Source organism: Calypte anna, chromosome 1 (genome assembly GCF_003957555.1).
Source record: "Calypte anna isolate BGI_N300 chromosome 1, bCalAnn1_v1.p, whole genome shotgun sequence".
In the NCBI taxonomy this organism is placed as follows: domain Eukaryota; kingdom Metazoa; phylum Chordata; class Aves; order Apodiformes; family Trochilidae; genus Calypte; species Calypte anna.
Genome location: NC_044244.1, coordinates 83003701 through 83016589, shown reverse-complemented (window position 1 = coordinate 83016589; position 12889 = coordinate 83003701). Strand labels below are relative to the sequence as shown.

General features: G+C 44.4%; 1 protein-coding gene across 4 annotated transcripts; it reads right to left on the bottom strand.

Moving 5' to 3' along the window:
* Window positions 1-2612: 2612 nt before the first annotated feature.
* Window positions 2613-12640, bottom strand: GPR161 (G protein-coupled receptor 161). Of its 4 annotated transcripts, XM_030455020.1 has the most exons (8): window positions 12555-12640; window positions 11880-11969; window positions 11252-11364; window positions 10743-11154; window positions 9369-10093; window positions 6782-6886; window positions 5054-5185; window positions 2613-3123 (listed from the first exon to the last, which is right to left on the bottom strand). In XM_030455020.1, the coding sequence occupies exons 4-8, from the start codon at window positions 11108-11110 to the stop codon at window positions 2852-2854; spliced, it is 1602 nt and encodes a 533-aa protein (XP_030310880.1). In that variant the 5' UTR covers window positions 11111-11154; window positions 11252-11364; window positions 11880-11969; window positions 12555-12640; the 3' UTR covers window positions 2613-2851. The 4 variants fall into 4 exon arrangements, with proteins under 4 accessions (XP_030310880.1, XP_030310854.1, XP_030310872.1 ...); XM_030454994.1 differs by having other exon boundaries at window positions 10743-11364; XM_030455012.1 differs by having other exon boundaries at window positions 5066-5185; window positions 10743-11364.
* Between the last annotated feature and the right edge of the window lie 249 nt (window positions 12641-12889).

The window sequence follows — 12889 nt, the reverse complement described above, 5'->3', positions numbered from 1 at the left end:
GCCGGGGGAAAGGGCGGGAAGAGGAAGGAGCGGCCGGATCCGGTGGGCGTGGGCCCCGGGGGTGGGCGTGGGCCCCGGGGGTGGGCGTGGGCCCCGGGGGTGGGCGTGGGCCCCGGGGGTGGGCGTGGGCCCCGGGGGTGGGCGTGGGCCCCGGGGGTGGGCGGCGGGAAACAGCTCCGTGACCTACACCAGGCTGGTCACCCCGTACGGCCGCGGAATCACACTCCCCCAGGATGCTTCCCCGGATTGTGGAAGCGCAGCTCCACGTGGTGTCAGGTCCGATCTGTTTTGTTTTTTTTTTTTTAAAGAAGCAAAATGTTTAAAAATAATTTTTAAAAAACCGTAGTGTTCTAGCACGGAGCGTTAGAAGCTGGAAAATAGGTGGGTTTTTTGATTTTGTATTTAAGACGGAGAATACAATTTTACAAAATGTGTGCATTTCTTAATTACTGCTTTTGTTAATGACAATTCAAGTGAAATAATGACTGGTTGTAATAACAAGTATGCGAAGGTTATAAACGTGCATACAAAAATATTAACAAGATTTACACTCAATAACAGGTTAGTGAAATTAATGCTGACAGCCAAATTCAGCCACAGGTTAAACTGATGCGACTCCACTGACCATCCTGAAGGCTGAATTTGGCTCAGTACCTGTGTGAAAACGTTTTTTTACACAATACTAACAATTTTGTGCTTTTACATGTGCTCTGGAGTTCTCCTCCGAAATACACACGGGTTTGGGCAAGCCCCAGCCTCACTCCACCACAGTGCATATGTACTCACGTGTGCCCCTTTTTCACATCCAGCAACAACTTTGCCCAGCTTGTTTTGAAGAAGGAATATGAAATAAAAGGGATGCAGATAAAATACTTCATGACACCCACAGCACTTGAATACCTTAAGGAGTGCTGAGCACTACAAACATCTGTGATTGTAATGTTAATAACAGCAACAGTGACCTCGGTGCAGGGCATTTCCTGGCGATCACTGGAATTTTAATATTTATTTTTAGTGAGTGTCCACTGATACCAATTTATCTAACACACTAGAAGCAAAAAATACAGGAGCGAAGACCTCGCTAATTAGTAATTTTATGCCTGTGTTATGCAAAGAATCATCTTACTGGTGCTTAAGTGTTCTGCTCTAACAGCCTGTTCTTAATCAGCAAACCATGTACTGAATTTTAAGCATGCAGTTACAGCTTACAGGGGAATGTGATGAGATTCAGGCTGGTTCATAAAAGCCAAGCTGCTTTGTCCAGAGATGGACATAAGCTTGTAGTGAAATATATTTCTCAGCTGGGAACACAGGCAAATAACATGTCTAAATACAGTACTGGGCTGAGGCTCTGCCTCAAGAACAGTTTTCTTCGGTTCCTCCAACAAAATCAGATATACCCATAATTTAACAAGTTTACACCCAGTTTTTTTTCCCCAGCTCAAAACATCCTGCCCCTGATTTCCAAACAATCTGCATCAAAACCTCATACAAACCACTTCTGGGAAAGGTGGAGGGGCAGGGGAGCAGAGACAGGTAAAAAAAATGCAAATTGATGGTCCTTACGTCTATTTGCTACTGACACTCACCCCCAATAAATGACCCTATTTAATTACGTCTCCCTCTCTTTGAAATAAGCAGTAAGGCAGGGCTGTAACTCCCAAAAAAGTAAGGAAGGGGCCAGCCCAGAAAGGCACAGAAGGTTCCTCAAGCCAGGCATACGTATGTGATCAACCTCATCCCTTTCCTCGCAACCCTTCCCACCTTTGCAGCTTGTTTCGTTGCCAGAAGCTTGACTGTTGCTGAGTCCCCCTTCTTTGGCGAGAGGGGCTGATCAACCCTCCCACAAAGGCCTAACAAGGTAATGTCTGTACAGTGCTTAAGAACATGCAAAGTGCAATGTAAGTGCCAAATGTTCTTATTTTAGAGATTAATGAATCAATACTCCCACGAAATATATGTGCTGAGGTAACTATAGCTTAAATACTACATTCCCCCATAGTTTTTTTTAAAAAAGGCAAAAAAACCTCACTGAACTTTTCTCTTTATAAACTGCGAATCCTGAATATGAAGTGATAATACCTTATTTATATTCTGTCAAGCTTACTACAGAGACAGAGTGCCTTTTTAGTAAAAGCAAAGCCAGGGAAGTGAACTTCTCAGAGAAACTATGAACTCTGCACTGATGATCTCCTCAAATACCATCTCTGCAATATTCCCAGCACAATTCTGCTCCCACAGAAGAATGTGTCTGTAAACCTGCCAGAGCTGGTGTGTCATAACACAAAGGGAACACACAATCAAGTTTCAGAGCTAGCATTCTGATGGCTGAACAGACAGTATTATCTGCTGTCAAGTGTAAGTCAGCCCATAATTTGCAGAAGTTGAGAGGTTCAGGTATTGTCCCTTAGTGAAGTCCATGCTCCTCATTTGGGAGCCTGTGAGAGTAAGGCTGTATGTAGTATCCAATCCACAAGATCCAGCCATCACTGGACTGATCATCACAACTGATCATCCTGGTGGTCAGAAAAGCATCAATGTCAATAATTAAACACTGCACATACTTTTCCTTTTTCATTCCTGTATCAACGTTGGCCAATAATGGACCCAAGATTCACCAGACTCATGATCTGGTCGAGGAAACCAAATGCTGCATTCCTACACACTGTGTGATAGACTTAAGACGTGGCACAAAAGAGTAGAGTCAATAGCACCCTAAAACAGTAAACAAATACTGCTGTAAAATGCTGATGTATTCAGCTGTTTTTCAAGTGTTGAAAAAAACCCTGAAAACATCCTGAAAAGATATCCTGGTTCTGTTGAAACACTAACAGCTGTAAGCAGGTCCCGCTTAGTGGTTTAATTCTGTTTTCTTGCTCCAGTGCTCCTCATCAATGCTCTGCAACTGCAGTCTTTGGCTAACGTGGGGCTTGATACCACGCCGTGCATTCATACTGTTTCCTGGAAGAGTCCTCACAGGGAACAAAGCTCCTGGTAAAGCATCTTCACCAAACAAGCTCATCTTTACATCTGCTTCTATAGCTCTTGCTAAACTGGATGCGTAACTGTCCAGAGATTTATGGACTTCAGCTTTGACATGAAGAATAGAATTTTTTGCAGCTTCTGAGAGGAAAAAAAAAAAAAGGCAACATATCAGAAAATAGCAGTTGATCAGCATGGCTGTGCAAATGCTTGAAGACTAATCTTGATCCTTCTGTAAAGGTATGATTGTGCCCTCTGCAAAATAACTACCTTAGAAAGTGCATTTAGCAGTGACATGTGGGGTTTCTAAAGCCTTCTATGAACACAAAGCTTCAGAGTGACATTGATAGGTCAAACTGAGAAAGATTACCTCAAATTCACATGAAAAAAATTGTATCTGACAAAGCAAAGTGCTTATCCATGTTTAACTTTTAATTAAGTGCATGCTGAATCATCTTCCAAACCTGATCAGGATCTTATTGGTCTGAATTTGTACCCAACTGAAGTCTACAGCCTGATTTCTGCTTACTACCTAGAGTCCAGGATTAGGGACTATGGGAATTGTCTGGCATGAGGCAAGAATTCATGCAGCAGACAGAAACAGAACTCTCAACTTGTACTTTCTCTGTTGTAAACACAACCTTACAGGGATTCTCAGTGCATTAGGACTAAGATCTCACACTTCATTGACGTGAACAGGGCAATTTAAGAGCTCTGTATTTGAAGTCCAAACACCAGAGATTGTGTTTATGAAATAACAGTCTCGAAATTCCAAGAGCTTCTCCCAAGTAATGATAAAAATCAGCAATCTGCTTTCTTTAGGCTTAAATTTGTTCCAACCACACTGTGGTACCCACTTGCACTTCCAGTGGGAAAGCTGTATTGCCCTCCATACCAGGAGATACTGAAGACTGAAGCTGCAGACAGTAGTATAATTCCTTCTAACTTTTTATTACCTTGGATACATCTGCTCTTCAGTGTTGATGTAGTTGCTTTTGTAGTATTTATTGCTACAACTGATTTATTGCTACAACATCTATTTGGGATGAACAGGTGTTCATCCTAAATGCAATTTGTCAGTAGCACTGCTGAAATAATTTAACTTCTCAGAGATCCTGAAAACCCTGTGACTTAACCTGTGGGAAACTTTATATTAAGATGTTTTTTTTTACTGAACTGCACAATAAATTAGATGCCTTCCCTATACATAATCACTCAAAGATAAGGGGAAACATATGGTAATTTATTTGTCCAAGGGAAGAATCAGCTCATGCTGGGATGAGAACAGAAGTTAATTTTGCCGAAATGTTTGAAGAGAAAATTCCACAGGGTGAGCTCTCTCATTATTTCAGAATTATAGCAATCTCTCAGATTTTATTATCACCTGATTCCTAAAGGTGTTCTGCTTAGTTTTATATTGTCCACAATAATTTATTGTTCAGTAAATTGTTATTATCATGTCCATATTGCTGTAACTATTAGCTTAAACTACCTTTGCCGTATTTTACACGTGATCACAGCAAGACTTTGTTAGCATCAACAAGTGAGTTGACTGGAAAAGGAGTGAATGCACTTCATATATTTTCACCCCTATCTACTGAGAAACATACTCAGTAAAGTGAGGTAAAAGGTGAGTAAAAAAAATGAAACAGAATGAAATTATATTCAAACCATTGAAGTCTGTAAACAAAAATTTCAAGTCAAAGTTGACAAGACAAAGTTGAGAGGAAGCAGTAAGTGAGAAACACAGGAGTATGAGAGAAGGAAAATATATTCCCTGAGAAACACTAAACAGACTGCAACAGCCACTAGATGAATGGAGTTGCAAAGAAGATATTGCTGCACAATACAAATTATGTGTATGCAGGTAATCTCAGCTTCTGACTCTTCTCTTGCCTCTTGGTACTTGAGAGCTAAAAGGAAGGTCTGACCTTACTTTCTGTTGTAACTGCATGAATGGTCATGTCTGACAAGGTGAACAGTGATCAGATATGTTTTATGGCAATTCTGAAGGTCCTAGGAGGCTTCCTGAGCAGGTAATACAGTTGGTTCTGAGCACTTCCATACTTACCCCTCAACCCACCTTTAATTTGTTCTACTTCATCTTCAAATGTCACTGAACTCCTTCTTCGAGGAGGACAGATTAAGTGTGGGGCATGAGGGCCATCTGAGCTATCATCTTCAAGAAGCATTGCATCTGTTCCTGAAACAAAATAAGAGAGTTCTCAAGCAAAAAAAAGACTAACACTGGGATACAGTATTTAAACGGTGGCAAAACCTTCTCAGTCTTTAACAGTTCCTTCAAAACATGTCTAAACCCAGCTTCTGTGAGTAAATTTTGGCTTGAATTAAACATTTCATAGAATAACAATGTCGGACTTTCCAACAAAAGGGTTTGGAAATCTTCTCATTAGCTGCCCAAAGCCTCAAGCAGCTCTGAAATGTTCAGCTGCAGAACTTTTACTGTCAAAACAACAGCAAACAAAGGTGAAACCTTACCTTCAGTAAATAAAGGGTGAAGTTGAGGGCAACTCCCCCAATTCCCTGATGAAGATAAAAGGCTAACAATGGCTCTCTGAGAGGCAGACAACCATAGCTGCCAAATGTCATGCCTGTAATCAGATCTGGATGGAATTTTTCTGCTCAATTTAATTTGTCTCTAATAGCTTATTTTGAAATTCTTGAAGTGTATAGGGGGAAATCCCTTGCTGGTTGGGAATTATTTTTGTCTGATGAGCCTTTTTTCCAGTTTAGGAGTTTGGGGCTTTTTCCAATTTGACTTCCCTGCATTTGCTTGGCTTTGCACCTTTCCAACAAAAGATAGAGTTTACAAGCACAAAGAAATTCATCTCAGCATCTCTGCAATGATTTTACACAAAGGTCAAGTCTGCAGCCAGGCTACAGACTGTACCCCTCTCTAACAAAGAGTGGCACTTCCAACAGCATTAGGTGTAGGTATTTGGTTTGCTTATTTGTTTAAATTGCTCAGTAGCGTTCCACAAAAGATTATTAACACAGCACCCTCTTAACAGAGAGGGTTATTCTCCTTTTACAAATGCAGAATGCCCACAAAAGCCATAAAACTATCAGTGCAACACAACGACCAAAATAAATTCGAGCACCACAGAATTCCTTTACAAAAGTAAGAAATAAACTTCTAACACCAAGCAAATGTTAGAAGATCACCCTCTAGCGTCTCTAGAGCAGAAATACTCTTTAAAGTAACTAATGCAGTTAAGGAGTGTAGCTAAATTAACTGCCAGAAAAGTCTATCTACAGTTCTGGATAGAAAATTACTGGCTGAACTCCTCTCCCCTTTTCCAAACAATCTTCAACTGAGATATATTAAGTAGTGACAAAACCATAAACTGAAACCATCCTAAGGGCTTATATTTACACTGTGGGATGAACAAGACAAGGTCTCTTGCAGACTAGAAAGCACAAAAGCACATTCTCCACAGCACTTTGTTGCTCTGTTCCTTGTGGATACAGGGAAAGACCCCAAAGAATGACAGAAAATAATGAAGAGCATAAAATCTCTAAGTCCTGTTTCATGACATAGTATCAAGGGAGGGTCATCATTCGTTAGAGTAAACAGCATTTTGCAAGTAAATATTTTGAGAGCAAGGAAGGAAAACCAACTGCAGCAGTTTTGTTGTCACAGCTGGAACAGATGCTTCATGTCATCTATCCACCAAAAAACATCTGTATGTGTAAATACAGTCTATGCCAGAGAGTTCTGCTGAGTTACAAGTGCAGTCTTCTGCCCAAGAAAAGAGAACAGGAGACTAATATTTACCTGAATCCTGGGAGCAGCTGAAACCTGTGTCTCCTGTGCTGCTGCTGTTTCCTAATGGCCGCCCACCTGCCATGAGGGCAGTGAGATGAGGAGACAGTCCCAAATCTGCAAGAGAGTTTTGGTCTTACTACACAGTGAATATTTAAGAGGTTTGCAATAGTAAAAACCTCTTCCAGTAATACCTACTGTACTGCCCTATTGATCATTCTACATATATAACTTACCTTGCTGACTCAGAGTACACAGCATCAAGACTTCTCATCTAAGAAACCCAGTCAGCAGATTTCAGGTATCCCTGGAGTCTTTCCATCTGGCAAGTCTCCTTTCTACCTGCACCACCTCCCTCCCACTCTTTCTGCAATTGCATGTGTTTTATGAGCCAGATAGGCTGAACACTGAGCATACGCACTGGGAGAGATGGCAGTATTTGCCAGACACCTTCTAGCCAGAAAATAACCTGGTACCCACCAGCAGCTGTGACAGGCCATTAGTGTGTCAGGAAGCTCATGAGAAAGGCTGGGACATCAAGATGCCTGGCTTCTTTCAAATCCCCAAAACAAGAAAAGAGGAGATTCTCAGAAAGGTGCTCTCTTTGGCTCCCACATCAAGATTTTGTTGTGGGTTTGGTTGGGTTTTTCTTGCTCCTCCCTATCAGACTCCAGCTAATACACCTGACGTATTTGAAGGTGTCAGCTTATCACTTGGAAAGAGCAAGAAATTTCCCTCCCACCTCAGTTCCCAAAGTATGCAACCATAGCATCTCTTGGATGCAGATTTGCCAAAGGGAGGAGTGTTAGAGCAGCCTGTGATGTGGCTGCAGCTGCAGAACTTACTCATTTAGATGGGAGCCTCTCTCAGTAATATCCTAGGTTCCAGAAAAGATAACGGACACCTGACTGCTCTCCCCTTCTTTTTGCATTTTAGATCTTCCTTCAGAGTTAAATAACTTCAGTTACTGCCTCCATCTCACTCAGTTCCTGCCTCTGCAACTTTAACACCGTTGTTGGCGATGTGGACAGTTGAATGGAATGCACCCTCAGCAAATTTGCTGATGACACCAAACTGCGTGGTGAAGTCAACACACTGGAGGGAAGGGATGCCATAAAGAGGGACCTAGACAGGCTCAAGAAGTGGGCTTGTGCAAACTGCATGAAGTTCAACAAGGCCAAGTGCAAGGTTCTGCACCTGCATTGAGGCAATCCCATGCATGAATACAGGCTGAGAGGAGAAAGGATTGAGGGCAGCCCTGAGGAGAAGGACTTGGGGGTGGTGGTGGTGGACCAGAAGCTTCACATGAGCCATCAATGTGCACTTACAGTCCAGAAAGCCAACGGGGTCCTGGGGTGCATCAAAAGAAGCACAGACAGAAGTTGAGGGAGGGGATTCTTCCCCTCTGCTCTGCTCTTGTGAGACCCCACCTGGAGCACTGGGTCCAGTTCTGGAGTTCCCAACATTAGAAGGACACAGAGTTCCTTGAGCATGTCCAGAGGAGAGCCACAAAAATGATCAGAGGACTGTAGCTCCTCCCCTATGAAGCCAGGCTGAGGAAGTTGGGGTTGTTCAGCCTGCAGAAAAGGAGTCTCCGAGGTGATCTTATAGTAGCTTTCCAGTACTTGGAGGGGGCCTACAAGAAAGCTGGGGAGGGACTTTTTGCACAGGTGTGTAGCGAAAGGACAAAGGGCAAGGGGCAATCGTTTAAGTCTTGAAGATGGGAGATTCAGATTAGATATTAGGAGGAAATTCTTTATCATGAGCGTGGCAAAATACTGGAACAGGTTGCTCAGGCAAGTTGTGGATGTCCTCTCCCTGGAAGTGTTCAAGGCCAAGGTGGATGAGGCAACCTGATCTACTGGTAGGTGTCCCTGCCAATGGCATTGGGGTTGGATCGAGATGATCTTTAAGGTCTCTTCCAAGCTTAGCCATTGTATGAAATGTCCCAAGGGACTCCATCAAGATGTCCTGGTTTTGGAACAGTCTGAACAGGGCCAGGAAAATTATAATATATCACAATTTTGTAGCATTGCTACTTTAAAAAACAAATTGAGCAACTGAAACTCTCAGCCTGTAACTTGAGGAGGCATGAAATAGGTTTACTCTTTTACACTTCTGTTTATAATATTTCTTCACAACCTTTAAGCCTAAAAATCAAACTTACAGAAACAGCACGAGTGCAACTTTGGTGAATCTCAAAGAGTTGTAACATAAAGCCAGGAATCAAAGAACAAGTGCTGAAAAATGTGCAACTGGTAGAATGGTAGAGCACAAATCTGGGCAATACAAAATAGTAGGGACATGAAAAGAAGTGCTTGAGAGAAAATAAAATAAAAGTCTTCTTTTATTAACCTCATCACAGCATCTTCTCTGTTGGAGAAAATTTTGCTAGGGTAGGAGAAAGAGGCCAGCTCTCACAAAAAAAAAATTGAAATTCTCTTCTCAAGTGACTATGATAACATAAACTAAAGACTGCCAAAATCTCCAGAAACATTCCACTTTTATGGAGCCTTGAAACATGCCCAGCACAGGCAGACATTAAGCCTTGTTCTTACTGGTATTAAGGAAGAATGTCTTTTGAGGCCATGCGTCTTACCTGTGATCCTATTGGAAATGCTGAACAACCTCGATGTCCTGTGTCGCTGAACAAAGGACTCGCGGTAATACCGATCCCCAAAGCACATTCCTAGAAGCTCCTTGCGCACTGTCTTGTTCCACAGTCCATAAATTAATGGATGGCAAATGGCACTGGAAAAGGACAACCATGTAGCTAATGTCTCCAAGGCAGGAGAAATACTGTTTTTTCCCCAAAGTGCCTCTGCTGTAATTACTACCATGTAAGGCCCCCACGTAATGACAAAAGCACCGATGACAACCAAGATGGTTATGAATGCTTTGCACTGGTTGGCTGAGTAGACAACCCCTTGGAAAGTGTTCCTCCGGCTGCCAGAAGAGGATGTGGAGGTGCTGGAGTTCTTCCTTCCATTCCTGTGGGAGTCCTCCTCCACAATGATGACACTACCACAGTGGATTTTGCGGGCCTTAATCCTTGCCACGCGGAATATGAATCCATAGCAGATCATCATGACCACAAAAGGAAGCAGCGCGCACCAGATCTGCCAAAAGGCGGTGTAGCCAGCCTCCTTGTGCCAGGCTGCCACACACATCCACTTGAATTGGTCAAACTCCAAAGATGACCAGCCGAAAAGGGGAGGGAGGCAGCCAATAAGGGAATGTAGCCACACATACACAAGAGCTACTACTGCTCTGTTGCCGGTTATCTTCATCGGGTAAACCATCGGATACAGGACAGCATAGTATCTGGTGGACGAGAAAATAAATAATCAAGGGGAGCACAAAAGCACACAGTTAAAAAAAGAACATTTAAACGATGTTAGTTCTAGCTCTAGACATATTTTAATGATGTTAGTTCTAGTTTTCTTTTCTGTAAATCTTGAAGCATGCTCAAGGACCATGTTTATGATTACATGTAAAAATACACACCGTTGCAGACAAGATTTGTAAAACTTGAAGGCACACATGTAGCAATTACAGAATCGCAGAATGTCTTTGGTTAGAAGAGACCTTCAAGATCATCCAGTCCAATCTTTGACCAACACTGTAAGCTCACCACTAAACCATGTCCCTAAGGACTATTAAATCTGTCCCTACACATGAGCGTATGCTTTAGGGCATCACCTGGAATTTTAAGTCACTATTTTTTTTTCTCAAGTAGTATTTAGTACATCATCAACAGCTTAAAAAAAAATCATGTCTGCATTTGCATTACTGAAGATGTTACTTTTTTGTGTTCCACACCAGAATTTCACAAGGAAAAGGACTGAAGGAAAAACAACACTACAACAGTATGCAGGGCTACCCACTCAAGTGCTTTTCAATTCTATGAGCAACCAACAAGTCACTCCGTGAACCAACAAGGCAATGTGTTCAATAGAAAAGAGCTGCTCACCGGTCTATAGCTATGAGTCCAAGAGTAAGCATGCTGGCTGAGCTGATCAGCATGTAGAGCAGGGCTGAGAAATTGCACCAAACAACTCCGAAGATCCATTCTCGCCTGATGGAGCTCGTGACAACAAAAGGCAGCACCAGTACAGACAGCAGAAAGTTGGAGAGGGTCAGGCTGAACACAAATTTGTTGCTCAATGTGAGAAGGTAAGACTTCCGATACAGGGTGACAACAATCACCAGGTTGCCCAAACAGATGAAAATAGCAATGACGATTATAGCAATGGACTCGGTGACTCTGACTGCGCCGTATTCCTGTGTGGTGAGGTTCCTCAGGCCCTTCACGTTGCTGAGGGAGGAATTGCTGCTCATGGTCAGAGCGTGCAGAGATGGAGCAGCCAAGACATGCTGAGCAGCTAGAAGCAGAACAACGCTCAGAAACATTCAGGCAAGATTTCTTCAAACTCTCTCCAAAGACTGGAGGCCCTTTAGCTTGTGTTAACTAAAATTTACCTGTAGGATGCAGGAAACCATTTTAGATGGGAAAGCAAAGGGGCAGGAAATTGCCTATGAGTACACCAAAGAGATCAATGACAGCACCAAGCCTATAACAGGGAAGAAACTGTCTGAAAGACAAAAAGAGGTGGAAGGGAGGCACAAAGGAAGAAAATTAGCACATTTCATGTTTTTAAAAAATCCTGCCTCTTTATCCTGTTTGTTACTTCGTATTCTGTCTATGCAGCATTTGCTGGTGGTCTGTGGATGCTTGGCTAGTCATAACCTGCTGATTCTTTCTTAACTTCTCAGTGTTAGCATACATCCCACTGACTCACAACCTCATTTTGTGAAACATTGGTATCTCTCCCAATTCCTTAGCAGCCTTCTCCCTGCTACCTCCAACAGGCACTCCCCCCTTACTCCATTCAGACTCTTCATCCACCTGCAGGCCAGCATATGAAGAAAGAGACACCACCAAAAATGCAAGTAGGCAAACCATAAAACTAAAGAGTCTGTCAATTAATATAAAGTTGATATCAGCTTTTTTTATTATTATTTTTGAAATTAAGGACTTGGAGAAACTTTTATCAGCTAAGTCTTGGCTGTGCCCACCTATGGCTCCCAAACGGCCAGGAGTACTCACAGAAACAATTCCGTCTGCGTGGCTGCTGTGGCCTTAGGCAGCAGTGTCAGACTGGAGAGCAGCGTTTCTTCCATTTTCATCCGTGTTTTCCTAAGAGCCCAATTAAAAGATATTACTTCTGGGCCGTGCTTTGCAAAGCATAACTTACTTAGCTTCTCTCCAGCTGAGCCGTCTGCCGACGGGCTTTACAAGAGGGCTTCTCCTCACGTTCTTCCCGAAACACCCTCGGTGAACGTTTCCAGTGCTTTTCGACCGCAGCAGGTTTTATAGGGGCGGCCATCCCCGAGGGGCTGCTGCCGCCGCTCCTTTCACCAGCACCGCCCGTACCCTCTGCTGCTCCCGGTCCCCTCACGGCTCTCCTGTCCCACCAAGGGGGGAGCAGAAAGCCTCCGGGAGTGGAGGCCCGCCCGGGGCAGGGCAGCATCCCATCCCTGCTCGGGGCGTGCCGGCACACACAAAGCCAGCAGTGGCGAGCTGGAGATACGCTGGAGATGGAAGGGAGGGGGGTCGCCATTTTGACCCCGCGCTCCCTCCTGCAGCGAACAAAGGGTGAGGGTAGGGTCCTCCGTCCCGGGCATCCTTCGATACCACCCCGGCGGCCACCGGTACCGGCGCCGTTCCCGCCGTCTTTGTCCCCCGCCCCACCGCGGCCGCCAGCGCCGACACCGCACTCACCGCCCGCCGCCGCCAGAGCGGGAGGCTTCGTGTTACAGTACCCCGGACTCCCCCGCAGCCGCCGTCACCGTCGGCAGACGGGCCCTAAACCGCGGCGAAGCTCGACCCTCCCTCGCCATGGCCGTGCCCATGCCCCTGCCCCTGCCCCCTCCCCGCCGGCCCGCCCCGCCGCGCCCCCTCCCTGGCCCCGCCGCCCGCCATTTTCTCTGCGGCCGCCCCCCCGGCGGGAGGGGTCCCCCGCGGAGCCTCTAAGGAGCCCGCATCCTGAGCAAAAGAAAGCTGTCCCGGTGCTCTGGCTGAGGGGGGACATCGCATCTACCCCGCGGGCCCGGCCT

Coding starts and splice junctions, on each gene's coding strand:
- GPR161 (XM_030454994.1), bottom strand. CDS start 11,182: ATGTTTCTGAGCGTTGTTCTGCTTCTAGCTGCTCAGCATGTCTTGGCT. Junction 10,094..10,742: donor GGACTCATAGCTATAGACCG/GTGAGCAGCTCT, acceptor CTCGTCCACCAG/ATACTATGCTGTCCTGTATC. Junction 5,186..6,781: donor CAGCTGCTCCCAGGATTCAG/GTAAATATTAGT, acceptor ATTTTGTTTCAG/GAACAGATGCAATGCTTCTT.